Below are 26717 nucleotides of genomic sequence, written 5' to 3'. Positions count from 1 at the left end.
ATGTCCTTCTCCAGCCAGCTCAGCTCCCGCTGCTCCGCGCCCTGCGCCGTCTCCTGCCCCCAGCCCTGCGCCGACACCTGGAACCAGCCCTGCGTCACCTCCTGCGGGGACTCGCGGGCCGTCATCCACCCGCCGCCCGTGGTCATCACCTTCCCGGGGCCCATCCTCAGCTCCTGCCCCCAGGAGAGCATCGTGGGCTCGGCGCTCCCGGCGGGAATGGAGCGCCCCGGGGGCCTGCAGGGCTCCCTGCTCTATGGAGGCTTCTTCTCCTCCTCCAGGAGCGCCTGGGGCCAGCGCTCCGGGGGCTGCGGGCCCTGCTGAGCCGGGAGAGGGATGGGGACACCGCGGGGAGAGGCAGCAGGAGCTGGGGCAGGGGCTGAGCGGCTCGGTGGGGCTGGGAGTGGGTCAGGATTCATGGGAAAGGTTCGGGATCCCATGGGAGCTGTTCAGGATCCGTGGGAACTGCTCAGGATTCACCAAAGCTGCTCAGAATCCACGGGGATCGTTCAGAACCTGTGGGAACTGCTCAGAATCCATGGAAAGATGTCCAGGATCCATGGGAACTGTTCAGGATCCATGGGAGCTGCTCAGAATCCATGGAAAATGTTCAGGATCCATGGGAACTGTTCAGGATCCATGCGAGCTGCTCAGAATCCATGGAAAGATGTTCAGGATCCATGGGAACTGTTCTGGACCCATAGTAACTGCTCAGACTCCATGGGAACTGCTCAGAATCCATGGGAAATGCTCGACATCCATGCAAACCCCTCAGCACCCCTGGGAGCCGCTCTTCCTCCTCCCCTTCCTGTTTTTAATGTCACTTTTCTCCAAATTTGCCTCTCCCTTCCTCAAACCCTGAATTGTTTGCCCACTTTTATCCCAATAAATTTCTGTGTTTGCATTCAAATCTCTTGGATTTCTTCTCTTTTTTATAAAATCCCTGCAAACCCACGGGACCAAACTATCCCATCATCCCAGAGAATTTGGGAGGAGGGTTTGGCTCCTCCAGGAGTCTTTGTGGATTCACCCATCAGAAAATTCCCATTTCACCTTCACAGGGAACCAGGTGGGACAAAAAAATTCCACGAAAAATTTACGTGTCCACTCCAGAACTGCTCCAAGAGCTCATCCCACCCGAACAGAAAACTCCAAATCGTGATGCAGAAAGGATTTTATTGGGGCCAAGCAATGGGATTCATCCCGCGACAGCAGCGCCACCCGGAATTCCAGGGGAATTCAGAGGAATTCCAGAGGAATTGGGGCAAATTCACAGCAAAGCAGAATCGATGGGAATTGCGAGCGGGGATCTGATCCGGAGGGAATCACGGGGCTGGGATCGCTCCTGGGATTGCTCCTGGGGTTGTTCCTGGGATCATTCCTGGATCGTTCCTGGGTTCAATCCTGGGATCACTCCTGGGAGGGTTCCTGGAATCGTTCCTGGGGTCATTCCTGGATCGTTCCTGGGATCATTCCTGGGATCGTTCCTGGAGTCATTCCTGGATCATTCCTGGGATCGCTCCTGGGATCGTTCCTGGGATGAAGGAGCAGCCCCGGCCCCTCTCGGAGCCCTCCCCTCGCTCACAATTTGTGGATTTATTTCTCTTTCTGCTGCTTTTGGTCATGCGGGGATCCTTTGCTGGGCTTGGGAGGGTGAGGGTGGGAGGGGAAGGGTTTTTGGGGGTGGGAAGGGAAAGGTTTTTGGGGGTGGGAGGGGAAAGGTTTTTGGGGGTGGGAAGGGAAAGGTTTTTGGGGGTGGGAAGGGAAAGGTTTTTGGGGGTGGGAAGGGAAAGGTTTTTGGGGGTGGGAAGGGAAAGGTTTTTGGGGGTGGGAGGGGAAAGGTTTTTGGGGGTGGGAAGGGAAAGGTTTTTGGGGGTGGGAGGGGAAAGGTTTTTGGGGGTGGGAAGGGAAAGGTTTTGGGGGGTAAGAAGGGAAAGGTTTTGGGGGGTAAGAAGGGAAGGGAATTCCAGGATAGCAGGAGGAGGAGGAGACACCTCCCGACTCGAAGGAATTTCCCATTCCCAGCGGGAACGCGGAGCCCACGATGCTCTCCTGGGGGCAGGAGCTGAGGATGGGCCCCGGGAAGGTGATGACCACGGGCGGGGGGTGGATGACGGCCTGGGAGTCCCCGCAGGTGGTGACACAGGGCTCGCTCCAGGCGCTGGCCATGGGCTGGGGACAGGAGACGGCGCAGAGCGACTGGGAGGACATCGTGGGGCTGGAGGAGACAGAGAGGGGACAAGGTGAGGGGACAGAGCAAAGGGGAACCCTCGTTTATTTATTATTTATTATTTATTATTTATTATTTATTATTTATTATTTATTATTTATTATTTATTATTCTATTATTTATTTATTTTCATTATTTAATATTTATAATGTATATTTATTATTTATTATTATATTTATAATTTATATTAATTATTTATTATTCATTATTTATTATTTAATATTTTTATTAATTATTTATATTCATTATTTATTTTTCATTATTTAGCATTTATCATTTATTATTTACTAATTATATTTATTATTTATTATTGCTATTTTTATTTGTTATTAATTATACTTTCTATTTATTTTTATTTATTATTTGTTATATTTATTCATGGTTTATTAGAACCCCTATTTATTTATTTATTTATTTATTCGAATATTCATAGTCCCAATGTTCGTATACTCCAATATTCACATTTCCAGTTTTGATATTTTCCATGTTCATAGGTCCAATGTTCGTATTTCTAATACTCATATTTCTTATCTTCATATTTCAAATATTCATTTATTTAAAAATTCATCTTTTCAATATTCATATTTCCATTATCAATATTTTCAACTTTCATATTTATTATGCTAATACTTCTTATATTCATATTTCTTATATGCATTTATTAAATTAATCTCTGAATTAACGCCATTTTATTTTATTAACGCAAATTTTACCCCATTTATTTCCGACTGTTCTGTTCCCAAATCTTGAACCATCTCCCACCACTCCATGTGAATTTTTTAGAGGTAAAAATTCACGATTTTTACAATTTCCGAACTCAAACCCTGCCCGACCCCCAGACCTCACTTACGCTGTGGCACAGCAGGAGATGGGATGAGAATCGCAGAAAAATGATTTAAAATCTCTCTGCAGGAGCTTTTATAGAGCCTCACTTCGCCCCGGGGGAAGGGAACCACTCCTGTCCTCTTTGTCCCCATCGTCCCTCAAATGCCTTTTGCTTTTTTTGCTTTTGTCTCTCAATCCAGGTATTTGTGGCCATTGTTTCTCCCAAAACTCCACCTGGCGCTCCCTTAAATCCCGGAGATTTTGGGATGTCAGACAGGGAGGGCGATTCCCACCCTTGGCACAACTCCCGAGATGAAGATTTCTTTTGCTGTGAGCTTCCATATCGCTTTTTTTTTCCCCCCCAAAATTGTCCCCAAATCCCCCAGTTCAATATCCCCGCGCGGACCGGCCTCTCCATCTCCTGTTTTTGTTTTCTCCAAACAAAGAATTCCTGGCTCGGAGCCGGCGCAGGAGATGAAAGGAGCGAGGCCCCGGGCTCCTCCCTGGATCTCCCTCCCCTCTGAATCAACAGCCGGGGCTGGGATTTCACCTCAGACTTTTTAATAATCCCCGTGAGGAAATCGGCCCCAAAAATTGCCCAATTCCCTCGGGGTGCCGGGAAAACCAGGGGTTGGGTGTGAAAAACAAGGGTTTGGCATCGTCCCGAGATCAGAGAGCGCCGAGATTAAAATTAAAATTAAAATTAAATTGTTTTGGCAGCCGCTCCAGCCGGTGCCATCGCAGGGGAAGCGCGATTTCCAGGGAAGGAGGCGCGCAGAAATCCAGGGATCATTCCCAGCCCCTGAGGAGGAGGAGGAGGAGGAGGAGGAAGGTTTTGGGTTGAGGATGAAGAAGGTCAAACAATGATTCAGGAATCTGGAGACGTTTCTGACAGGGATCTTTGCCTCTCCCATGGTCACTCCTGACTCAGGACCCCGCGCCCGCCCCAGACTTCCCCCAGCAGCTGCTGAGCTCGCAGAAAACCCCGCTTGATTAAGCATTAATTAGCAATAATCACCTTTTCCCTTGCTCTTTCCAGGCCCGAACCTCCCACGCCAGATGGGGAATCACGGGAGGCTCCGCTGATGGTTTTTATTTTTAATTTTTTTTTTTTTTTTCTTTCTGGTGGAGATGATGAAGACAAACCCAGAGGATTTATGAAAACATCCCGAGGCAATGCGGGGAACCTCTGGGAGGAGATCTCGGGCACGGCCGGGACTTGTCAGCGAGATTAATGTCATTAAAATTTCATTATCCCCTGGAATTTTTTTTTTTTTTTTTCTGACACTGAAGGGCCCGAATTCCCATTTTTCAAAATTACCCAGAACTTGTGGCTGGGAGGAAACCACCGTGGGCGATTCCTGGAAATCAAACGGAGCATCTGGGAGAGAAATGAGGAATCCCAGGAGGAAGAGAGAGGTGGAATAACCCCAGGGCAGGGCGGTGCAGAAAATGGTTTTTAATGGGCACGAGAAGCAGAACCGGCACTCACAACAACACAAAATTAGCAGGGACACCTTTAATATCCCGAATTCCCACCAGAATTCCCACTTTTCTCACAATTCAGCCCCTCATCCTTGGAACCGAACCCTCGGGAAGTTTTCACCAGGGGCCACAACTTCTTTTTTTTTTAATTTTTTTTTTTTTTCCCCCAAATAGATTTTTCCAGTCTTAGGGCACGTAACCCAAATAAGAGCTGATTAACATAAAATTAACATTCCAGGTCCAGGCGTAATCCAGCCTGGGAGTGTTTGGGAAGCGTTCTGGCTCCCTTTGTTGTGCGGAAGCCCTGGGATATTTTGGGGCGGGGGGTAATTGCGGGGAACGACCCGGAATTCCAGCTCCAACGTGGCCATTAGGGAAGAATGAACCGAACATGGTCTTTAGGATAAAAACAGCGCCCGGAATGGCTCGGAATGGGATGAGCAGGACACGCCTGGCATCCCAAACTGCCCGGAGGGATCCGCTGCTGGCACCGGCTCCTGGAATTTGGAGCTCCAGGTCCCTCCCTGTCACCGCCAAGAGGTGGAGAAGAGTCCTTGGAAAAGCAGTTCAGGAAAGTTTGGATGCAGAAATGTGGGAAAAAAAAAAAAAGCTTGGGTTTGGCTCAGTTCCCTTTGTTTAGAGGGAAGGAAATCCCCAAACAGAGCTGGATATGAACAGGAAGCTTAAAAATTCCCAATTTACTTCAATCTGAAGGTTTTATCCTGGAAAATGCAGGGCCAGGTTTTTTGAGGAATAAAATATTTTATCCCAGAAAATGCAGGGCCAGGTTTTTTGAGGAATAAAATATTTTATCCCAGAAAATGCAGAGCCAGGGTTTATTTTAGGGATAAAATCTCTTATCCCAGAAATTTAACCCTAAATGTTACCTTTAGTCAAGTTTGGAGCAGTCTGGGAAGAGCCTGGAGGTAACCTGTCCCTCTATCCAAGGCTGAGTGTCCCCAAGAGAGCCCAAGGAGCAGAGGAAAAAGGGAATTCGGAACGAGTTTGATGCAGCAGCCTTTTAATGGGAATGCAAAGTGGAGTCGAACATTTGAAGAGAGAATAATGCAGACAAAGAGGAGCCGACTCCGAGAAAAGCCCAAAATCACCCAAAATCACCCCAAATCACCCAAAAACGCGATCACCCGCTTTAGCCTGACCTCTTCCAGCCTGACACCCCCCTCCCCTCACACTTGCTGAGACCTTCCAATCCCTACCATTCCCCAAATCCCTCGGTTCCGATCCACGCTCGGTGTCGAACTGGGCAGAGAAAAGTCCAAAGCACAGACAGAAGAGGCAAAGCCCCAAGAAGAAAGAAAAGCCCTGAACTAAACTAAAGCTCTATCCTAGACTTAAAACGCATGGTCCTGGTTTCCAGCGGCGCTTCCCTCTCCGGCATCCTTCGGGTCACACATTCCGTATTCCTTCGCTTCTTCCCTCGTTCCTTTCCGTGGTTCTTTCCCTCAAAAACCGCTCAGATCTTCTTGCAGAGGCCCCTCTGGCACGGGTGCTTCCAGCGGGTGGAGAAGGTGTAGGAGCGCTCGGGGACGCACTTGGTGGCGCAGGGCGTGGCACAGGGCGTGGCGCAGGGCGTGGTGCAGGTGGGGACGCACTTGGTCACGCACTTGGTGGGACAGGGCGCGGGGCACGGCGGGGCGCACTTGGTGGCGCACTTGGTGGCACAAGGTGCAGGACAGGGTGGAGGACAGGGTGGGGGACAAGGTGGGGCACAGGGCGGGGCACAGGGTGGGGCACAGGGCGGGGCACAGGGCGGGGCACAGGGCGGGGGACAGGGCGGGGCACATGTGGCGGCGCACGGAGCAGCACACGGGGTGACACAGGGCGGGGCACACGGGGTGACGCACGGGGGGTCACACTTGGCCACGAACTGCGGCACGCCGCAGGACTCCAGGCACTCCAGGCCCTTCTGGCCCGTCCCGATGGGCACGCCCGCCTCCAGAGCCCCGGCCAGCTCGGCCGACTCGGTGGAGCCCACCACGGTCTCCTGCGGGTACGTGGTGAGGATGGGCCCCGGGAAGGTGACGACCACGGGTGGCGGGAAGATGATGACCCGCGAGTCGGGGCAGGCCACCACGCAGGGCTCGTTGCAGGCGGCGGCCCGCGGGTCGGGGCAGGGCTCGGCGCACACGGTTTTCTCGCAGGACATCTTGAGGCTGGGCTGGACCTGAAAGGAGGGGACAAACGTCAATCCCAAGGAGCTGGAGGGATGGGGTCAACCCCTGGAAAGGCACGAGGTTGTGGGTGGGTTGATAACTCTGCTCTGCTTGGCTTGGCTGGGCTCTTCTTGGTGACCTTCCAGAGTCCTGGGAAGCAAACACCTCCCTGGGGACACCAGAACACCTCCCTGGGGACACCAAAACACCTCTCTGGGGACAGCAAACCACCTCTTTTAGGAACACCAAGCTACTTTTTGGTGGACACCAGAACACCTCTTTTGGGGACACCAAACCACCTCTTTTGGGGACACCAAAACACTTCTCTGGGGACACCAGAACACCTCTTTGGGGACACCAAACCACCTCTTTTGGGGACACCAAACCACCTCTTTGGGAACCCCAAACCACCTCTTTTAGGAACACCAAGCCACTTCTTGGAGGACACCAAAACACCACTTTGGGGACACCAAATGATCACTCTGGGGCTGTTGCTTAATTAATATCTGTTTTCTCCCGTGCAATTTGGGCTCCAGAGGTGTAGCTCAGTAAAATGAGGGCAGCACATAGACCACTGTAGGAATGGAGAACACGAGAGGTTTTACTGGACCCAATTTGGACAAAGTCTGGGCTGAGAAGATAAAAATCCAAGGAATGTAATCCCTGTGATGGAATTGATCCAAAAGGATACCAATAATTATGGATTTAGTGCTGTCAGTTCATAAAAGGTGACTTTGCCACAGATATTGGGCACAAGACTCACTCGAAAAATTCAATAAAAACCTTTTGCAAGATCGTGAGGAAAACCTGAAACACGACAAAAACCTGAGAGCAGCAGATTTAAATTTCAGAGGGATTAAAACTGTTCCCAAACCAGGGCTGAATTCTTCTTTCTGGTTTTGAAATAAATTTAAGGGTGGGGATTTGGAAAACAGTGCAAAAGTCCATTTCAAGTTGTCCTTTCAACCATACCCAAATTCCACCTCAAAGCCCTGAGCGAAGGAGCCGCTTGATCTGTTGTTGCAGATTAAATTGAATATTTTGGGCTCGGCCCAGGTGATTATTTCTTTTTTAAGCTGCATATTGGAGAAGCCTGGGTGGGGTTGAGTTTGACTCAAGCCATTTTTGTTTTCTTTCCTTGTTCTAAACACGATGCCCAAATGAGCATAATTCACCCAAATTTAAGCCCTAATCCAGGTGCTCTCCTGAGCTCCCCACCCTTTAAATCTGCTGCAACTCCGAATTCCGTGTCCTTGACTTGACACTGATCAGAGACCAAACCAGAGGAAAGGAATAACTTAAAACCAGACCTAAACACAGAGCACCACACATCCCAAGCAGATTCAAACATTCTCGCTTTGCATAAAACCAAAGCTTTGCATAAACAGAACAAAACCACCCAAAGCAGCTTCCAAGCTGACACTTTTTGGGTCATTCCCATATCTTCTGCATAGGAAAACCAGGAATTTTGTACTGCCATATCCGCAGGGATGTTGTGTCCTCATCCACAGGCGACTGCAGCTCTGCCCATCTCAGTATTTCTAAAACTTGTGTTTAAATTTCCACACCACCTCTGCCCAAAATCAGATAAAAATCGGAAGCCACAAGGGCAGAACCGCCCCGCCAGGTGAAAGCTGCTGGCTGAGGTATTTTAAGGTTACCTAAAGGTTGTATCCATTAAATTTCCATAAAGCAATGGAATTAAATGGTTTTAATATTATCTAGATTGCAAACACATTTTTAAACTTTGATCCCCCAGCGCTTCTGGATGAATAATCAAAACTATTTTGATTATTCCATGAAAATAAATGGAATTGCTTTCCAGAACGGCAGAACACAAATCCAAAATTCAGCGCTGAGTTAAACGTAAAGGGTTTTTTTTAAATTAGACTCATTTTATTATTTTAGGAAGAAGTTATATCAGAATCCAACTTACTCAGTTCACCGAGGAGAAGCCAACAGGACCCGCTGGAAGCTCCCTGAGTCAGGAATGGTTTTTATATCCCCGTCTGGACCACCAGGCTGATGCAAGAAAATAACGTCATATTTGGGCATTAGGTCCCATTACTCCCCAAACCAAATTTGAGGGGTAATTACAGTAATTGCTTTGCTTTGCTCACTGTTTGTGTTGATTACCCTTTTCTCACCAGCACGTGACCGCCGCTGTTTGGTCCCGGATTCTTCTCATTTCAGAGTTTTGAGGCTAAAATTTATTCCCGCAGCTCTCCCAAGGTGAAAACCTGGGCTGAGCTCGGCTTTGCAGGAGCTCCTGAGCTTTGCAAGGCTTGTCCTTGCAGCTCCTTAATCCCAGGATTTGTTTTCCTGGCCTCCAAGAATGCAGCAGAGCCTAACCCAGCATTAGCCGTGAGTGTTCCTGGCTGCTTCCAAACTTGTTGGGACGTGTTTATGGGAACGGCCGGACTGGAGTGGCCGAGTCGGCTCCCAGAGCCACTCCCCGCCTGAGCCCGTGGGGCTCTGGCTCCTCGTTTGGTGTCCGAGTCCAGGATCCGACTCATCCCGAGTTCCAAACCTCCAGGAGTTCCACCTCAGCGTGAGGGAGAACTTCCTTCCATGGAGCTGCTGCCCAGGGAGGGCAGAATTGGGATTGTCCCTGTCTGGAGTCATCCCAAACCCACGTGGATGTGTCCCTGTGTCACCTGCTCTGGGACATCTCCAGAGTCCCTGGAGTTCCAACCCCAACAATCCTGGGATTCCGGGATATAAAACAGCACCCGGGGTTGATGTGGCCGGTGGAGCCCTGGTTTAACACAAAACTTCTCCTCTGCCACAAAACTCGTGCCCGGGAAGAAATCGGAAGTGGGAAAGTCCCTTTTGGGAAAAGTGGGATGGTCAGAGGGATGCTGGTATGGGATAAATCATCCCATCCCCAGTTCCTTTCCTGGTGGTTTTGGTCACCAGAAAAATGTTGGAGCGTGGAGGAGTGTGGGAAACTCAGGGCGAGGGGAGAAGCCACCAAAGGCAATAATTCCCTGTTTAACACAGGGAAAACCAGGAAAAAACCCCGGGATTTATTTAAGGTCACTCAGGACAACTTTGGATCCAGAGGACAAAGAGTTGCAGCCCCAGCTGGTGCTGGGGCGAAGCAGAAATTCATGGCATGCTGGAAGCTCAGCCCCCGAGGTGAGAGAAGCCCGGTCCCATTTAAATCCCCAAATATGGCCTGACCTGGGAAGGTGAGTGTTTGGCCAAGTGGATTGAAATGGTATCATTAGGATAACAAACACAGGGGCAGGCTTTCAATCCCAAAGAGGCAGAGGGATCCGAATTCCCGAGGCTGAGTCAGGGGAATCACGTGGGTGGCCCTGACACACTTGTTTGGAAGGGACGCTATGATTCAGTCCTGCTTTAATACCCGCAGCCTGTCATTAACTTCAGAGAGCCACGGCGCTTTGCATGGGTAAAACGTGAGTGGGTGTTTGCAAAACCGTCCCCAAGCATTTCCTCACAGCATTCCCCATCGGTGCTTTTGCCCAGGGGAGCCTCTGGGATCACTCTGTTTCCAGGAGGGAATGGAGGTCGTGACAAAAATAAACAAAAAAAACCCAAACAGGAAGGAGGGAAATGAGACCAGGAAATGTTGGGGGTGATCAAAAACAACTGGTTTGGGGTGTCAGGTGCTGGGATTTTGGTGCCAGCGTGATCCAGGGCTCCTCAGCTGAGTGTGACACAAAATTCCGGAGCTGGGAAGCTGGGATGGGCCCCTGAGAGAGGATTTTAAAGGAATCACAGAAATGGGATGGTTTGGGTGGGAAGGGACCTTAAAAATCCCCTCATCCCGTGCCCTGCCATGGGCAGGGACACCTCCCACCATCCCAGGTTGCTCCAATTCCCATCCTGCCTGGCCTTGGACACTTCCAGGGATGGGGAATGAATGGACCAGGATCAGGATCAGTAGGAGCTGTCAGGGGCTGCTTTCCCGGGAGCAGCCCAACCCAGCAACCTCTGGCAGCTTCGGAAAAGTTTGGAGACGCCGGAATTCCTTTCCAGCTCCTTTCAGCAGTGCCAGCCCTGCCAGGAGGATTCATCCTCCTCCTTCTCCTCCTCCTCCTCTCTCCTTACCGGCAGCAGCCTCCTGCAGCTTTTATCCTGTTTTTGGCTCTCTTGGGGGCATTCCCAGCTCCAGGTCCTCATCTCTCGCCAGGTTCCAGCCACAGGAATTCCCCAGAAGCCCCTCGGAAGGGAAGAGCCGCTCTGCCCTTTCCTGGCACGAATTCCTTTCCCCAGAGCAGCTCCAGAGGGAGCTTTTGGACCAGCCTGACTTCCACATGCAGGAGTGAATTTCTTCTCCTGCGCGTTTTTATTTATTTACGTGGATAAAGTCAGAGATGAGGAAGTGGTTGTGGAATCCCAGCTGGAAAAGGATTTCAGGCTTCAAAGTGGTGAAGTTACAAAAGGTGTTGAGAGCAGGAAATTTGAATAAATATTAATTATTTGAGAGGTTTGAGATGGGGAAGGGTTTGGGGAGGTCCGGAGGGAGCTGGGGGGGCGCCAACCCTCCCAAATTCCTGAATTAGGCAAAAAGATGAGTTGGGAAAAGGAGCTACAAAGGAGAAAAGAAACCAACAACGGGAATTTGAATGCAACAGAACTTTAATGGCAGGGAAGGGCTGGGGGCACAGTCACACTCAGGGAGCACAAAGGACGATTCCCAAGGCTTTGGGAAGCGATGCAGATCCACAAAGGCTGGAGAAGGCAGTTCCTGGGATGCTCCTGGCTTGCAGCTTCCCCAGGAGCTGAGCCCAGCCCGTGGCTGCTGCCGGGGGAGCCGGGGCTGCCTCAGAAGTAATAGAAGCCGCAGTTTCCTCCTCCAAACCTCCTGGAGCTGGAGCTGCCCCCTCCGTAGGATCCCCCTCCACAGGAGCCGCCCCCAAAGGAGCTGCCCCCGCCGCAGGAGCCCCCAAAGCCGCCACCCGAGGAGCCCCCAAAGGATCTTCTGCCCCCAAAGGATCTGCTCCCCCCGTAGGAGCCCCCGGAGCCAGAAGGATCTGCTCCCTCCATAGGATCCACCCATGGAACCACCTCCAATGCATCCCCCAATCCCACCCATGGAACCGCCTCCGTAGGATCCCCCAATTCCACCCATGGAACCACCTCCGTAGGATCCACCCATGGAACCACCTCCGTAGGATCCCCCAATTCCACCCATGGAGCCGCCTCCGTAGGATCCTCCCATGGAACCACCTCCAATGGATCCACCCATGGAACTACCTCCAATGGATCCCCCAATTCCTCCCATGGAGCCGCTGCCCCCTCCGTAGGATCCCCCAATGGAGCCCCCGGACCCGGAAGGTCCCATGGCCCCCGATGGGAAGGAGGTGCCCACGATGCTCTCCTGGGGAAAGGAGCTGAGGATGGGCCCTGGGAAGGTGATGACCACGGGTGGAGGGTAGACCACGGCCCGCGAGTCCCCGCAGGAGGTGACACAGGGCTGGTTCCAGGCGTCCGCGTAGGGCTGGGGACAGGACACCTCGCACGGGGACGAGCAGCCGCTGCTCATCATCGCTCCCGACGACATTCTTGGGATGGACGGCGACCTGCGGCAGCACAGCGATCAGAACTGCAGCGCCCAAAACTCCAGAGGGAAAAGAAATCCTGCTCTGGTGCCTTCCATGAGCGGGGAAAAGTGGGGGAAGGAGAGCTTGGGAAGATTCCTGACAAGTCTTTTGTGGTAGACGGAGAAGTGCGGCACTGCAGTAAAATTAAAATGTTCAGGGAGATCTGGGCCTTTACACAATCACCAGGATGGTAAAAATCTGCAATTTCCTGGTTGAAGGAATTATTGCCCTATAAAAATGAGATCTCTTCTCATTTCCCTCCATCCTGAATAAAAGCCAAGCTCAGAGTAGTTAAGTTGTATCTTCCCCATCAAATAATCAGGGTTTAATTGACACTTTCCCTCTGTGGTCGAGAACAGCCCAACCTCACATTTGGAGATCTGCATCTCCCAACAGTTCCAGCCACAAAAAGCTTCCCTGCCCATGAGACAGAATTGATAAAATGGAACAATTTGGCTTGGAAAGGAGCCCCAGGTCCACATTCCCGATCATTTCAGAGCTCTGACATGGAGTCATTTCCCGATTCAGCACCCACAGCCGCATCCCAGTTAATGGAGATGGAACCAGAGGCAGAGAACTCACCGGGCTCGCAGGGAAAACCGGACTGAGGAGAAGGTGCTGGAGAAGCTGCAGGAAAATCCTGGCTTTTTATACCCTTCCCCACGGCTCCTGGGCCATGCAATACAATTTTGGGACATCACCAGCAACAATTTTTTGCTGTATAAGCGCCTTCTAATTGTAATAATTGCTTTGATAAGTGCTAATAATTCACAAATCAACTCCTCATCAGCCAATACATGCACACACCCTTCGTCCTGCTTTAATCCTTAAATAATTTTTAGATTATTTTATTACAGCTGCCATTTCCTGACCTGGTTTGACTTGGGAATTGGCTTGGAGGGGTGAAGGATCAGGAATTCCCTCAGCAAGGGCAAAGAATCGGTTTGGCTTTGTCGGGGGAAATATTTTCTGTTCTGCAGAAAATTCCCTGGAAATCCAGAATTGGGAAAACTCACAAATTTTGTGTTTGTAAATCCTCGGTTGGGAAGGGTCATTTTTTATACCTATTTAACCCGAGGAACTCATTAAAAAGGACTTAAATTAATTCCTTGGATGCTTATTATCATCCAAGGAAGCCGTGTGTGAGAGCATTTAATTATTGTAATTCTCCTTTTGTCATCTTAATTATCCTAATTTTGTCCCCGTTTGGGACAGCTGCAATATTCCAAGGAGACACGTGTCCAGGAGACATCATTGGATGAAAAAACCTAAATATTTTTGAGTGCATGAAGCTGATTCCATCTAAAACACAATAAAAGCACCTCAAGACTGGCCAGGATTATTTTTTCTGGGAATTCCTGAATTGCCTGAAAATTCCAACAGAATTCCTGGGTTTGAACCTCGTCTGGTGAAAGGCAGAAATGCATAAAAAGGAGGAGAGATCTCAAGGAAAATTCCATTTATCAAACACCAGAAACACCCAGGAGGGTTTTAGACGTGATGGATATTTTGGGGTGGTTGTCCAAGACAAGAATCTCACTCAAACATTGGTGCCATCAGACTGGGGGGATTTTGGTTCTAAATCAAAGTCAGCTGGAGAGATCTGAGATTTGAAATTCGAGGTTTGAGATCTAAGATTTGCGATTTGATACTCGAGATTGATTCGAGATTCGAGATCTGATATTTGAGATCGGTGAGCTGAGATTCGAGATTTGAGATGTGATATTTGAGACTCGAGATCTAAGATCTGAGATTCCAGATTTAAGATTTAAGATTTGAGAAGTAAGATTTGAGATTTGATTCTCAGTTGGAGTTGAGGGAGGGGAGCGACTCCAGTTTGGAGCTGGAATTTCATCCTGTCTTTCCTGGAAAGGGTGGAAAGGACTCCCTGGAGGTGTCCGAGGAACACCTGGCCATTGTCCTGGGTGACCAGGCGGGGATCAGTCCCAGGCTGGACTCCACGACCTTGGAGCTCTTTTCCAGCCTCAACAGTCCCAAAATTCCATGATCGTCCCATATTTCACATTTCTATCACGACGAAGTTTATTGTCCGTGTTCGCATAACTCCTATCCCCACGTTTCTGGTGTTTCCAGACCCGATTGGAAAACAGAGCACGAGGAGCCGATATCGGGGTTAAGATCTTGCAACAGAACCCGAACAAGCCCTGTCAGGCCCTGGTGACATCCCCGGGTTTGACAGCTCTGCCAGTCAGCAATTCCTCCTTGACTCTTCAATTAAGGTGAAACTTTCTGGGTTCCTCCAATTGGGAAATATCAATTTTTACACAGAAAGTCCTGGGTTCTGCTGCTGGTTCTCCCATTCCAGCGGCCTCTGGGAAGAGGCAGCGCTTCCATCAACTCCCCAAAATCCATATTTTGGGGGTGGAAAGCAAAATATTGTGCACAAACCTGATTTATTCATCAATAAATCCCTCAAGTGGATGTAAACTCATTCCAGCTTCAATTCCAGCGAGGCCCAGGGACAGCACCAGCTCCGAGGTGACTTCCTGGGGGTCGGAATGTGGAGCAAAGGGGATCAAACCCGAGGGGTGCAGCGCTTGGAACGTGACTTGGGATTAATAATGAATTTATCACGTCACTTAGGAGAACAATTAGGACAATTAATGAAACAATCCAGCCCAGCAAAACACGGTTTGGTAACGCGTGGGAAGCTCTTGCACAAAGTGTGGTTCCCGTCCCACTGGGGGTCAGGAAAAGTATAAAAGAGCTCTTGGAATTCTGCAGTGCCATCCACGGCTTCTCCTCGTCTCCACTTCTCCAGACCCGGTGAGTTGGATCTTCTCTGACCCCTGCGTGAATAGGGGAAAATATTTTCTCTCTTTTCTCTCCTTCCCAACAGATGTTTTCTTCCTCTTTCTTTCTCTTTCTTCCTGCTGAGGGAAGGAAGGAATCCTACCAGAGCAGGATTTCTTTTTCCTCTGGAATTTTGGGCATTGTAGTTAGGATTTATCCCCTGCTTCAGGTTCCTCCCCATCCCAAAATGTGTCTCCAGGACACAGAGGTCTTGCTCTCCTGCAGAACCTCTGGTGCCCAGCAATCCCATCTGCCTTTTCCAGGCTTTAAAATCCAGAGTCCCACCCGTGCCTGCATCTGTAGGCACGGGATCAATGAGACGACTGGAATTTCCCAGGTTGTTGGTGACCACCACAACTTTATCCTATGGTCCAACAAACTCCTGGGGATGAGCTGCTTCCAAAGGCCCCTGAGCTTGGCTTTGCTCTCCAGGATTCCCAGCACTTCCAGGGCAGCAGGAAACCCTTTAGGAATCAGCAGAGCTCAGCGCAGAAAAACACAGAAAAGGGACAAACCTGACTCTTCCCAAGCTCTCCTTCCCCCACTTTTTGCCCCCTCCTGGAAGGCACCAGAGCGGGATTTCTTTTCCCTCTGGAGTTTTGGGCCCTGCAGTTCTGATCGCTGTGCTGCCGCAGGTCGCCGTCCATCCCAAGAATGTCGTCAGGAGCGATGATGAGCAGCGGCTGCTCGTCCCCGTGCGAGGTGTCCTGTCCCCAGCCCTACGCGGACGCCTGGAGCCAGCCCTGTGTCACCTCCTGCGGGGACTCGCGGGCCGTGGTCTACCCTCCACCCGTGGTCATCACCTTCCCAGGGCCCATCCTCAGCTCCTGCCCCCAGGAGAGCATCGTGGGCACCTCCTTCCCATCGGGGGCCATGGGACCTTCTGGGTCTGGGGGCTCCATTGGGGGATCCTACGGAGGGGGCAGCGGCTCCATGGGAGGAATTGGGGGATCCATTGGAGGTGGTTCCATGGGTGGATCCTATGGAGGTGGTTCCATGGGAGGATCCTACGGAGGCGGCTCCATGGGAGGATCCTACGGAAGCAGTTCCATGGGTGGAATTGGGGGATCCTACGGAGGTGGTTCCATGGGTGGCTCCTATGGGGGGAGCAGATCCTTTGGCTCCGGGGGCTCCTACGGGGGGAGCAGATCCTTTGGGGGCAGAAGATCCTTTGGGGGCTCCTCGGGTGGCGGCTTTGGGGGCTCCTGCGGCGGGGGCAGCTCCTTTGGGGGCGGCTCCTGCGGAGGGGGATCCTACGGAGGGGGCAGCTCCAGCTCCAGGAGGTTTGGAGGAGGAAACTGCGGCTTCTATTACTTCTGAGGCAGCCCCGGCTCCCCCGGCAGCAGCCACGGGCTGGGCTCAGCTCCTGGGGAAGCTGCAAGCCAGGAGCATCCCAGGAACTGCCTTCTCCAGCCTTTGTGGATCTGCATCGCTTCCCAAAGCCTTGGGAATCGTCCTTTGTGCTCCCTGAGTGTGACTGTGCCCCCAGCCCTTCCCTGCCATTAAAGTTCTGTTGCATTCAAATTCCCTTTGTTGGTTTCTTTTTCCTTTTTCCAACTCATCTTTTTGCCTAATTCAGGAATTTGGGAGGGTTGGAGGCTCCAGGATGGGAACCAGGCCCAATTACCCCACTCAGCACTGGGTTTGAGGGTGGGGAAAAACAAATTTTCCACCATCAGTATTTCCCATTAAAATTCTTTTATATCCCTATTTCTGCCTGACATTTTCTTTTGCACCTTTTCTCCTACAAATCCTTGGGTTGGAAACCACTTTGCCCAGAGCCAGCTGAAATCCTCCTCTCTTAAATCCTGGAGTAACTTTCAGGCCACTTTAACAGGAATTTGGACCTCTGGTTTCACCCTGTGACGCATCCTGGGATTTGCTGAACTGGAATTCTGTGGGATTTTTCCTCCTCTCTCCAGAGCTTCACCACGATTGCAAACAAATTATCTAATTGTTTTCCAATTGAGCCTGTTCCTTCAGCCCCATTAAGGTTTTGCTCGGAGCTGATGAATTTATTGGGTGCCATCATTAAATTAATCGCAGATTAAAATTCCTAAACCTCTTTAGGCACACAGGGAATTTAAGCAACTTCAGTCGTGTGTCATCTAATTTTCTATTTACCTCCGGAGCTGTCAATTCAATTTTTTAAACACACTTTCAGCTTAAACAGTGAGCAAAAAATTTCATTTTCCAAGCAGGAATCTCTCGTAGGGACAATTTATTTTTTTTTTTATATTTCCCATATTTCAGTTCATCCTTCTTGATTTAATAGATATTAACGATTCTATAGTGCACTAAAAAGTATTAAAAACATATTTTGAATGTTTTTTGGGGGGGACTCCTGCTGTCCCCCCCGCATTTTCCAAGGGAGTAAAGCTGGGTTTTAGGTCATCTTTAGAGCTGGGGCTCGCCCAGGTTTCTCTCTCTGTGTTCCCATCCCGACAGAAAACAACAGCACCAGGCGGGACCCGAGCTCTTGTGTCACTCCTCCCTTGGGAAATCCTCTCTTGCACAGACTGGTGACATTTTGCTGTCATATAAAAGCAGCTCTTTGATGATGCCACAGTCGGGAGGAATTTCTCCACGTCTCAAAGCTTTTGGCACTGCCAGCTCAGAAACCAAGGGGAGGTTTCCTTAGTGGATTTCCTCTGGCTCCCATCCCCATCCTCACATTTTCGCCTTGGTTCGCGTTCTTTGATACTCCCGAAAATGTGTTCAGCTTTCCTGAAGCTCAGAACTCTGCAGGGAATCACGACAATTCCCAAAAACTGGTTTTAAATATGGCTGCAGAATGGATGGGGGCCAGGCTCTGCTCCCAGGGAACAGGGCCAGGAAAAGAGGGAACGGCCTCGAGCTGTGCCAGGGGAGGCTCAGGGTGGGAAATGTGGGAAAATTTCTCCTGGAAAAGGTGGCCAGGGAGGTTTGGAGTGGCCACCCCTGGAGGTGTCCGAGGAAGAACTGGAAACTGCCATTATTAATGGCACTGGTCTGGTGGGAGGTGGACATTGACCAAAGGTTGGACTCGGTGACCTTGGAGATTTTTTCCAGCCTCAAGGACTGGATTTTATGGTTCCAGGAACGAACAGGAGGGAGGAGCTGAGCTAAACCAGGGTGTAAAATAAAAACCTTGTGGCTTTCCAGCCGTCAGCTGACCACATCCCACCCCTCGCACGTTCATCAAAGTCGTCACCTCCAGAGACCCCCGTGCCCCCGCAGAGAACAACTGAACCCTTTTGTGCTTGAATTCTGGCTGCTCATCCAACCCTCCATTTCACAACCCAAATTAATTAAACAATTACCTCCCAATTACCATAAAACCCTATAATTGCTGCTCACAGAGCCAGCTCGAGGAAGCCCAGAGAGGTAGAGGATGGGACCGAAACATCCCTGCAGAGAAAGGAAATCCCAACAAAATGATGATGCAGGAGGATTTTAATAGGATACACTACAAATGACACCAAACAGACACTCCTTCCTTCAGCCCACTGCCCGAGAAGAATCCACCTTCCACCCATTGTTCTTCTCCTGTCAGGGCTGCACTGACAAGCTCCATGCCAGGCCTTTCAAGCTGCTCTGTTTTTCTTCTCTCGGCACAATGGAAAGAAGGAGCTGGCGCTGAAGGGTGATTAACAGAGGCTGTTGTTAATTAAAGACAAAGGGGAGATGCAGGGAAGAGGTGTGGGCCCGGTTCCCAGAGGTCCTGAGCCAGGGTGGCTCCCGTTGATGTTTTTTTTCGCCATCTCCGAAAGCCGGTCCCAGCTGCGGGTCTGGATCGTGGGGCTCCGTCTCCCTGCGGATCTTCAGCTGCCTCAGTTTCCCAGGCGGGATCCGCGGCTGCTGCTGGTGTAGAACTTCCTGAGGTAGCAGCCCCCCGAGGAGGAGCCCCCACATCCAGAGGAGCCCAACTTCCCCGAAGAGCTCCCACATCCGTAGGAGCCCCCAGATCCGTAGGAGCCCCCAGATCCATAGGAGCCCCCAGATCCATAGGAGCCCCCAGAGCTATAGGAGCCCCCAGATCCGTAGGAGCCCCCAGATCCGTAGGAGCCCCCAGATCCGTAGGAACCCCCAATTCTGGACAGGCCACCAGAGTAGCCTCCCATCCCTGAGCCGTAGGAGGGACCACCAGAGGGCTGGGGCATGGATGATGTCACGATGCTTTCCTGGGGGCAGGAGCTCAGGATGGGGCCAGGGAAGGTGATCCACACGGGTGGGGCATAGACCAGGGCCGTGGAGTCCCCACAGGAGGCCACGCAGGGGCCGAGGCCTCTGCTGTAGGCACAGGGCTCGGGACACGCCACCTCACAGCCGGGCAGGCACCGGGAGCTGATGCAGTTCATGGTTCTCAGGGCTGGAGGAGGAGCTGGGAGAGACAAGATGGAGTCAGGGAATGTATGGACAGCAAATGGGGTTTGTCCTTCCTGCTCAAGCAATTCCAGGAGCCCCAAGGTTGGAAAAGAGCTCCAAGAGCATCGAGTCCAAGCTGTTCCCAACCCCTACCTGGTCACCCAGGCCAGTGCTCAGCCCTTCCTTAGACACCTCCAGGGATGGTCACTCCAAACCTCCCTGAGCCCCTTCCAAGGCCTTTTCCCTTTTCCAGGAGGGATTTTCCCAAATTTCCCACCCTGAGCCTCCCCTGGCACAGCTCGAGACTGTTTCCTCTTGTCCTGTTCCATTCCCTGGGGTCAGATCCCAAATCCCCACTGGAGAAGCCCAAAATTCCCCCTGGATCTCCCTTTTCTCCAGGCTGAGCTGCCCCAGCTCCCTCAGGATTTTCCAGACCCTTCTCCAGCTGCTCCAGCCCCCCCCCAGTGACCTTCCTGACTTGGGGGACCCAGAACTGGCCACAGGATCGAGGTGTGGCTTCGCCTCCTCCCTCAGATCCTCCTGTCCTGGGACACCATTTCTCCCTTCCCTACAGAAGACACCTCAGGATTTGGTTTTTCAGTAAATTTAAGCTTTAAATTTGTGCCTCAAGCTTTGAAAAGCCACAAGAAAAATTCAAATAACTCCTAAAATTCTATCTTTAAGTATCAGATTGATTTATTCCAAGTGACTGCAGTGAGACTCCAATGAAAAGCAGGGTTTCACCGCCACATCTCCCAGCTAAAATCCCCGAAATCAAGGAACAAGTCCTTTTTTAAAACTATCACTACAGAATGAGAATGAGAGAGAGCAAAGATCAGCTTAAATCCAACTCACCTGGAGGTGCAGGAGAAGTCAGAAGATGGTTTGAGGAGACTCCTGAGAGGTTCCTGCTTTTATACATCTTTGGAGGCAGCTCCTGGGGAATGAAACATCCCATAAAATCTCTCAGCCTTACCAAATTCTGATTTTTTTCCTCCGTGTGACTCCTCTAACGCCTGTAATTATTTTCATAGTTCCCAATTAGCAAATCAACCCTCGACATATACAATCTGACTCTCATATCATAAATTTGGCTTTTTCATTGTGTGAGAATTTTACAGCCCCGGTTCCTGTGCAACATCCCAGGGATGACTGGATTTACAATGGAACCTGACCCCTGCCTGTTATTTTTCGTTAATGATTTAAGTGAGGCCTGGACAAGATCAACCCTGCAAGTCTGCACTAAGGAACGGCTTGGGTTGATGATGAGATAATTTTGAAGGTCAAACCCATTTGGGAAGAGCTTCAGGAGGAATTTCCTCGTGGAAAGGGCTTTGGAAGGGGCTGACCAGGGGGGTTTGGAGTCCCCATTCCTGGAGGTGTCCGAGGAACCAACTGGACATTGGTCTGGGTGACCAGGTGGTGATGGCTCAAATGTTGGACTCGACGACCTTGGAGGGCTTTTCCAACCAAGGTTCCAAGTTTGGGATCCACCTTGGAGCACAAAGGCTCGGTGACCTTGGGCCGTGTCCTTACAGTGGCACTGGTGACACCCTGGTGACAGCACTGAGCTCAGCATCCCCAAAAATGAGTTTTGATTAAAATTACTCAGAGGTTTCAGGGCTTAGAGGACCTTGCACGTCACTTCAATGCCTTTGAAGTGAGTTTTGGTGTCTCATCCCCTCAATCTGTGGGCGCGCGAAGGGTTGCAAAGAGCCCTGACCCCCATCCGAGGTCGGATGATTCCATTTGGGAGGGATTTCACCCAAATCTGAGGATTACACCCCAGTTGTGTGAGTGACATGAGGGGAGCCACCTTCCTGCGAGTCACTGGGGGAAAATAAACACAGAGATCAGCTCCTGTTTCTTTTGGAACGAGAATGATGCCGAAAGGATTTTCCTCCATGGAGTCTGAGACAAAAGGAGACTTTTGGGTGTTGGGTTTGTGTCACTCAAAGCAGGGCTGGAAATGATCAGCAATTATGAGATGAAGTGAAAACAATGGCGAGGCTTAAGAGGATCTTTTTCTTTGTAAGTGATAAGAATTTAGTAAATCATGGGTGACATCACGTCCTCCTCATTGTCTGAAAATGGAATAAAAGGGGAGAGACTTGAGGCATCTCCCATCCTCGCAGCTCCACTGATTTATTCCCTCCAAGACAACGAGGTGAGTCGGACTTCATTGCCCTCCTCAATACTTTGAATTTTCTCCTTTTTTTATCTTGCAAAATTACGGGAGTTTTAGAAAAGCTGAGGGAGAGAAGAGCAGATTTAGAATAGCTGGGGGAAAGGGAAGGACAGAGCAAGGAACATTTTCCTTGGGGACTTTCTGAAGGCAAATCTTCCCGTGGATCTGCTTGAAAAGGGAATTAATGGGACGATTTTCTTTGGGGACTTTCTGAAGGCAAATCTTCCCTAGATCTGCTTGAAAAGGGAATTAATGGGACGATTTTCCTTGGGGACTTTCTGAAGGCAAATCTTCCTGTAGATCTGCTTGAAAAGGGAATTATTCTGGGCAAGGAATTGTTTAAGGATCAACAGTTCAGCCCCAGAGAAAAGGGGAAGATTTTTTTTTTCATTTGAGAGATTCAGAAGGAAAAGAGTTGTGGTGGTAGGAAAGGAAGAACTGACAAGCCTCAAACAGGTCAGGAAGGAAGGAAATAGCAGGAAAAATGGGAATCTGTGAGGGAGGATTGAACTGGGAGCAGCTGGAGAAGGACAAAGTACAGCTGGTTCATACTGGGAACCCGTGGCCTGGCTGTGCTGCTTCCTTGACCTCACACTTCCTCTCCCAGCGTGATCCCAAATCCCAAGAGATGATGTCCAACGTCAGCTCCGAGTGCCTGCCGGGCTGCGAGGTGGCCTGCACCCAGCCCTGTGCCTACAGCAGGAGCCTGGAGCCCTGCATCGCCTCCTGTGGGGACTCCAAAGCCGTGGTGTTCCCTCCTCCCGTGGTCCTCACCTTCCCGGGCCCCACCATGAGCACCTGCTCCCAGGAGAGCGTGGTGGGAGCGTCCCAACCCATGGTTTTGGGCGCTCCCATGGCGAGCATCTCCGATGAGCCCTACGGGGTGGGCAGCTCCTTTGGGGCCGGGGGCATGGCGGGGGCGGGACCCTCCTTCGGATCCGGGGGCTCCTTTGGCTACGGGGGCTCCTCGGGGATGGGGGGTCCCGTGGGATATGGGGGTTCCTTTGGTTATGGAATGCAGAGCTCCCGTGGGTCCTGTGGCTACGGGGGCGTGCTGGGGGCCAGGGGTTCCTTTGGGTCTGGGGGTGCCTGCGGCTACGGAGGCTCCCTGGGAATGGGGGGCTCCTCGTACAGCCGGAGGTTCCGCAGCGTCCGCGGCGGGTCCTGCCTGGGGAGCTGGGGCTCATCCTAAGGCCGAACAACCCAGAGGATGAAAACCCAGGATCCAGATCCACTTCCAGGCCTGGAATTCCGAGGCTGATCCCTGAAAACCAGGCCCACATCCCCTCCTGCTGCGCCTCATCTCCAATCAAGCCCCGCTCCGTGGGACGGCGTCTCTCCTGGAACTCTTTAATTAATCTTGTTCCTGTGTCCTTTCTGGTGGGGTGGGAATGCTTCAGAATTCCATGTGGGGCTTGCTGTAAAGGCCCCAGCTTCACCTTGTGGAGTGGCTGTTGTCACCCACAGGGGTGGCCTGGCTGCCCTGGCACCAGCCATGAATTGCTCTGTTTTGTTCTATTTCATTTACTTCACCCTAATAAAAACCTTTCCGAATTGCATTGGCAGCTTCCCGGTTTTCCTTTCCGCAGAATCCCAGGATCATTTAGGCTGGAAAAGACCTCCAAGGTCATCAAGTCCAACCTTTGATGCTCTCAAAATGAGGCCACCCCTAAGCATCCCAATCCCCCATTACCCTGGCTCCAAGGGTAAACTGGTTTTAACTGGCAGCTGCACCAGTCCACCCCAGAGGTTTTTCCAACCTATTGGAAATTATTCTATTCCAATTATTTATTGGATAGTGTGGAATAGATCAGAAAGGGAAAATAGTTTATTGAGGAATTTCAGACTAATTATATTTGCATTAAAGCAGAATTAATTCCCCTCTGATGAGAGTTAATTGCTGCACAAGGATTCCCTTCTTTCAGGCCAGTTTGTAACTGAAACTGTGGTGAAATAAAAGGCAGAACCCGGGGCTGTGATGCAACAGGGCTTTAATACAAACAAAAAGTGGGATGAGGCAGTGCAGAGACAAAGAACGGAATCTCCGTGTCAGCATTCCCATTTCAGCATTCCCATGTCAGCATTCCCATTTCAGCATTCCCATTTCAGCATTCCCATGGCAGCCTGGACTCCAGTCCAGCAGTCATTCCAAGACATTCTTTTTCCAGCCGGACACTTTCACAGACAAGTCCCGTGACTGGTTTGACTCTTTGGGTTCAGGGAGTACAAAACACAACAGGAGCGAGGGACAAAGGGAGGGAACATCGGGATCCTAAGCCTTGGATAAAGCACAAACAAGATCCAAACAACCCCGGCTCCGACTGGACCAGCTGGAGCAGAGACTGCTTGGAATTCCTAGCTTCAACTAACTACCCTGCATCCTATTTTTCCTTTGGACATTCCTCAGCTTTAAAGGGTTAAAAAGGCCCGTAATTCCCGTAGTTCCCGTAGCGATACCTGTAGTACCCTCGGGAATAATAGGGATAATAATTCCTACCATAGCCTGAGAAATAGGAGCCGCGGTAGAGGCTCCCCAGCCGTGACATCCCACCCCCGCAGGAGGAGCCCCCTCCCATTCCCCCTCCGCAGGTGGAGCCCCCTCCCATTCCCCCTCCGCAGGTGGAGCCCATTCCTCCCCCTCCGGATCCCATTCCTCCCCCTCCAGAGCCCCATCCCGATCCCATCCCACCTCCTCCAGACCCCATCCCTCCTCCAGACCCCATCCCACCACCTCCAGATCCCATCCCTCCTCCAGACCCCATCCCTCCACCTCCAGACCCCATCCCACCACCTCCAGACCCCATCCCACCCCCTCCAGACCCCATTCCCCCGCCGATTTCAGGGATGGACGAGCCAACGATGCTCTCGGTGGGGCAGGAGCTGATGATGGGCCCCGGGAATGTCACGACCACGGGCGGAGCATAGACGATGGCTCGGGAGTCTCCGCAGGCAGCCACGCAAGGCTCGCTGCAGGCGTCGACGTAGGGCTGGGCGCACGTCACCTCGCAGGGCGAAGCACAGCGGGCGCTGAGCAGTTGGCCATAGGAGGACATCGTTCCAGATGCAACCTGGAAGGATGAGAAGGTCCCGGCGCAATGAAGGCACAGCCTGGGAAGGATGGATTGGAAGGATGGGGAAGAATTCCTCGGTTCTGGGGTTATTTGTGTGTTTAATTATTTAAGCGCTGCCTTTTGGAGGTAAAAAATGTCCCCGGGCTTCTCGATGAGAAAGGGAATCCAGGTGAAGAAAATGTGTCTTGTGTCTTGTCCCTAAATTCTGAGGGATGAGGCTGAGATATCCAGCAGGAAACAGGAGGCGTATGGGGGATTATTGCCTTTGGAATTTGCTGGCTTCCAAAGGGAGCTGGGAATGGGGATTTGCTGGATGGTGTTTGGATGGAGAGGTGCAGATGTGTGGGATTAAATCATCTGAATAAATGAGTTCGGTGTTAAAAAAATTAAAATGATAATTAAAAAAAAAAAGAATCATAATTTCTAAGGCGCAATCCGCTTTTCCATAAATTGCACCAATCAAAGGAAATGAATTGTGGGGAAACGTTTCTGATTCTGCTCCCATCCCTCTCTAGTGCTCCATGGAACCACGGAATGGACCTTGAAAATCCAGTTCCAAGCTCTGGCATGGGCAGAGACACTTTCCATAGACCCCAAACCCTATCCAACCTGGCCTTGGGCAGTTCCAGGGATGGGGCTGCCATGGCTTTCCTGGGAATTCCATTCCAGAGCCTCCCCACGCTCACAGGAGAGGATTTATCCCTAAAATCCCATCCAAACCTCCGGTCCATCAGTGTGAACCCATTGCCTCTTTTCCTGGCACCCCATCCCTTGGAAATTGTCTCTCCCCATGTTCCTTTTGGCTCCTTCAGGTCCTGGAAGGCCACAATTGGGTCACCCCGAAGCTTTTCTGTATTTTTGTCCTGTCTCTATTCCCAGAATGAATTCTGGGAGGAACCTCCCTGTCCTTTTCCCACTTCATTCCCTTTCCTTCTCCCACTTCATTCCCTTTCCTGCTCCTTTTGGGAATCAATCCCACCCTGATCACAGGTTTGGAGTGACCCTACTCCATAAATAAATGCTCAAATCCTAAAAATTCCTCCCATCAACATTTTTAAAACTCCCATTCCTCTCCCCGCTTTTATCCACCTTAATCCCAAGCCCCACTTCCCACGCAAGAACGGGCTTGGAGAATAAACTCTACCCTTGATTTAGGATAGGATATAAAACCTCAGTTCAAAGCTCCCCATAAACCAAATTACCTCTAATTAGGAGCTGATTCAGTTAAATCTGACTTACCCAGTCAGCAAGGAGAACGAGTCAGCAGAGGCAGCTCCAGGGCCACCAGTCAGGAGCACTTTTATATCCTGTCATGGAGAAGGGAAACTGGGAGCCACCTTGACGCAACCCCTTGTGAAATGGAATGTTTTCCCTGCTCCTGCCTCCCCTTGTCGCAACTGTTTTGATAACGCCTTAGGATTAGGAGATAATTCCCAGTCCCACACAGGTGCTTCACCCTTCCTGGGCCTTTGCTGGAAATCTCTCCATCCTGGGCGATGGAGGGGGAAATTCTCCCTAAAAACTGAGGGGGATTGTCCCCAGAATACTAATTTTGTGTGTGAATGGTCACTTCGTGTTCATGCCATGGGTTTTTTATGGAATTTCTGACTTCTAAATTCCCAGGCCCACACAGGGATGTGGGATAATCCCCAGGCCTACAAGTGCTTCACCCTTCCAGGGCCTTTGTTGGGAATCCCACCATCCACTGAGGGGGATTTTCCCTAAAATATTCACTTTGTGTTCACCCCATGTGTTTTTATGGAATTTCTGTCCTGGGACATAAATTCCCAGCCCCACAAGGGGATGTGGGGTGATCCCCAGGCCTACACAGGGCGCTGCAGGTGCTTCACCCTTCCGGGGCCTTTGTTGGGAATCCCACCGACCTCTGAGGGGGATTCTCCCTAAAATATTCATTTTGTGTGTCCGTGGTCACTTTGTGTTCACCCCATGGGTTTTTATGGAATTTCTGACTTGGAACATGAATTCCCAGGCCCACACAGGCCCAGTCCT

The 26717-nt window shown here is 50.9% G+C and overlaps 6 protein-coding genes across 6 annotated transcripts; 3 read left to right on the top strand and 3 right to left on the bottom strand.

The window, feature by feature from the left end:
- LOC118695866 (claw keratin-like) lies at positions 1 to 321 on the top strand. The gene has a single exon (XM_036397675.1). The coding sequence runs from the start codon at positions 1 to 3 to the stop codon at positions 319 to 321; it is 321 nt and encodes a 106-aa protein (XP_036253568.1).
- An 11187-nt stretch (positions 322 to 11508) lies between these two features.
- On the bottom strand, positions 11509 to 12247 carry LOC118695864 (keratin, type I cytoskeletal 9-like). Its single transcript, XM_036397674.1, has 2 exons — positions 11776 to 12247; positions 11509 to 11717 (listed from the first exon to the last, which is right to left on the bottom strand). Exons 1-2 carry the CDS (start codon positions 12245 to 12247, stop codon positions 11509 to 11511), a joined length of 681 nt encoding a protein of 226 aa, XP_036253567.1.
- Positions 12248 to 15755: 3508 nt separating this feature from the next.
- On the top strand, positions 15756 to 16421 carry LOC118695863 (keratin, type I cytoskeletal 9-like). The gene has a single exon (XM_036397673.1). The coding sequence runs from the start codon at positions 15756 to 15758 to the stop codon at positions 16419 to 16421; it is 666 nt and encodes a 221-aa protein (XP_036253566.1).
- Positions 16422 to 18913: 2492 nt separating this feature from the next.
- LOC118695862 (scale keratin-like) lies at positions 18914 to 19441 on the bottom strand. Its single transcript, XM_036397672.1, has one exon. It carries the CDS (start codon positions 19439 to 19441, stop codon positions 18914 to 18916), a length of 528 nt encoding a protein of 175 aa, XP_036253565.1.
- A 2826-nt stretch (positions 19442 to 22267) lies between these two features.
- LOC118695861 (scale keratin-like) lies at positions 22268 to 22828 on the top strand. The gene has a single exon (XM_036397671.1). The coding sequence runs from the start codon at positions 22268 to 22270 to the stop codon at positions 22826 to 22828; it is 561 nt and encodes a 186-aa protein (XP_036253564.1).
- A 1225-nt stretch (positions 22829 to 24053) lies between these two features.
- Positions 24054 to 24689, bottom strand: LOC118695860 (claw keratin-like). Its single transcript, XM_036397670.1, has 2 exons — positions 24365 to 24689; positions 24054 to 24217 (listed from the first exon to the last, which is right to left on the bottom strand). Exons 1-2 carry the CDS (start codon positions 24687 to 24689, stop codon positions 24054 to 24056), a joined length of 489 nt encoding a protein of 162 aa, XP_036253563.1.
- Positions 24690 to 26717: the final 2028 nt, after the last annotated feature.

The sequence above is a fragment of the Molothrus ater genome, chromosome 29 (genome assembly GCF_012460135.2).
Source record: "Molothrus ater isolate BHLD 08-10-18 breed brown headed cowbird chromosome 29, BPBGC_Mater_1.1, whole genome shotgun sequence".
Classification (NCBI taxonomy): domain Eukaryota; kingdom Metazoa; phylum Chordata; class Aves; order Passeriformes; family Icteridae; genus Molothrus; species Molothrus ater.
The sequence above is the reverse complement of the archived record's forward strand: the minus strand, read 5'-3'. Positions and strand labels throughout refer to the sequence as shown.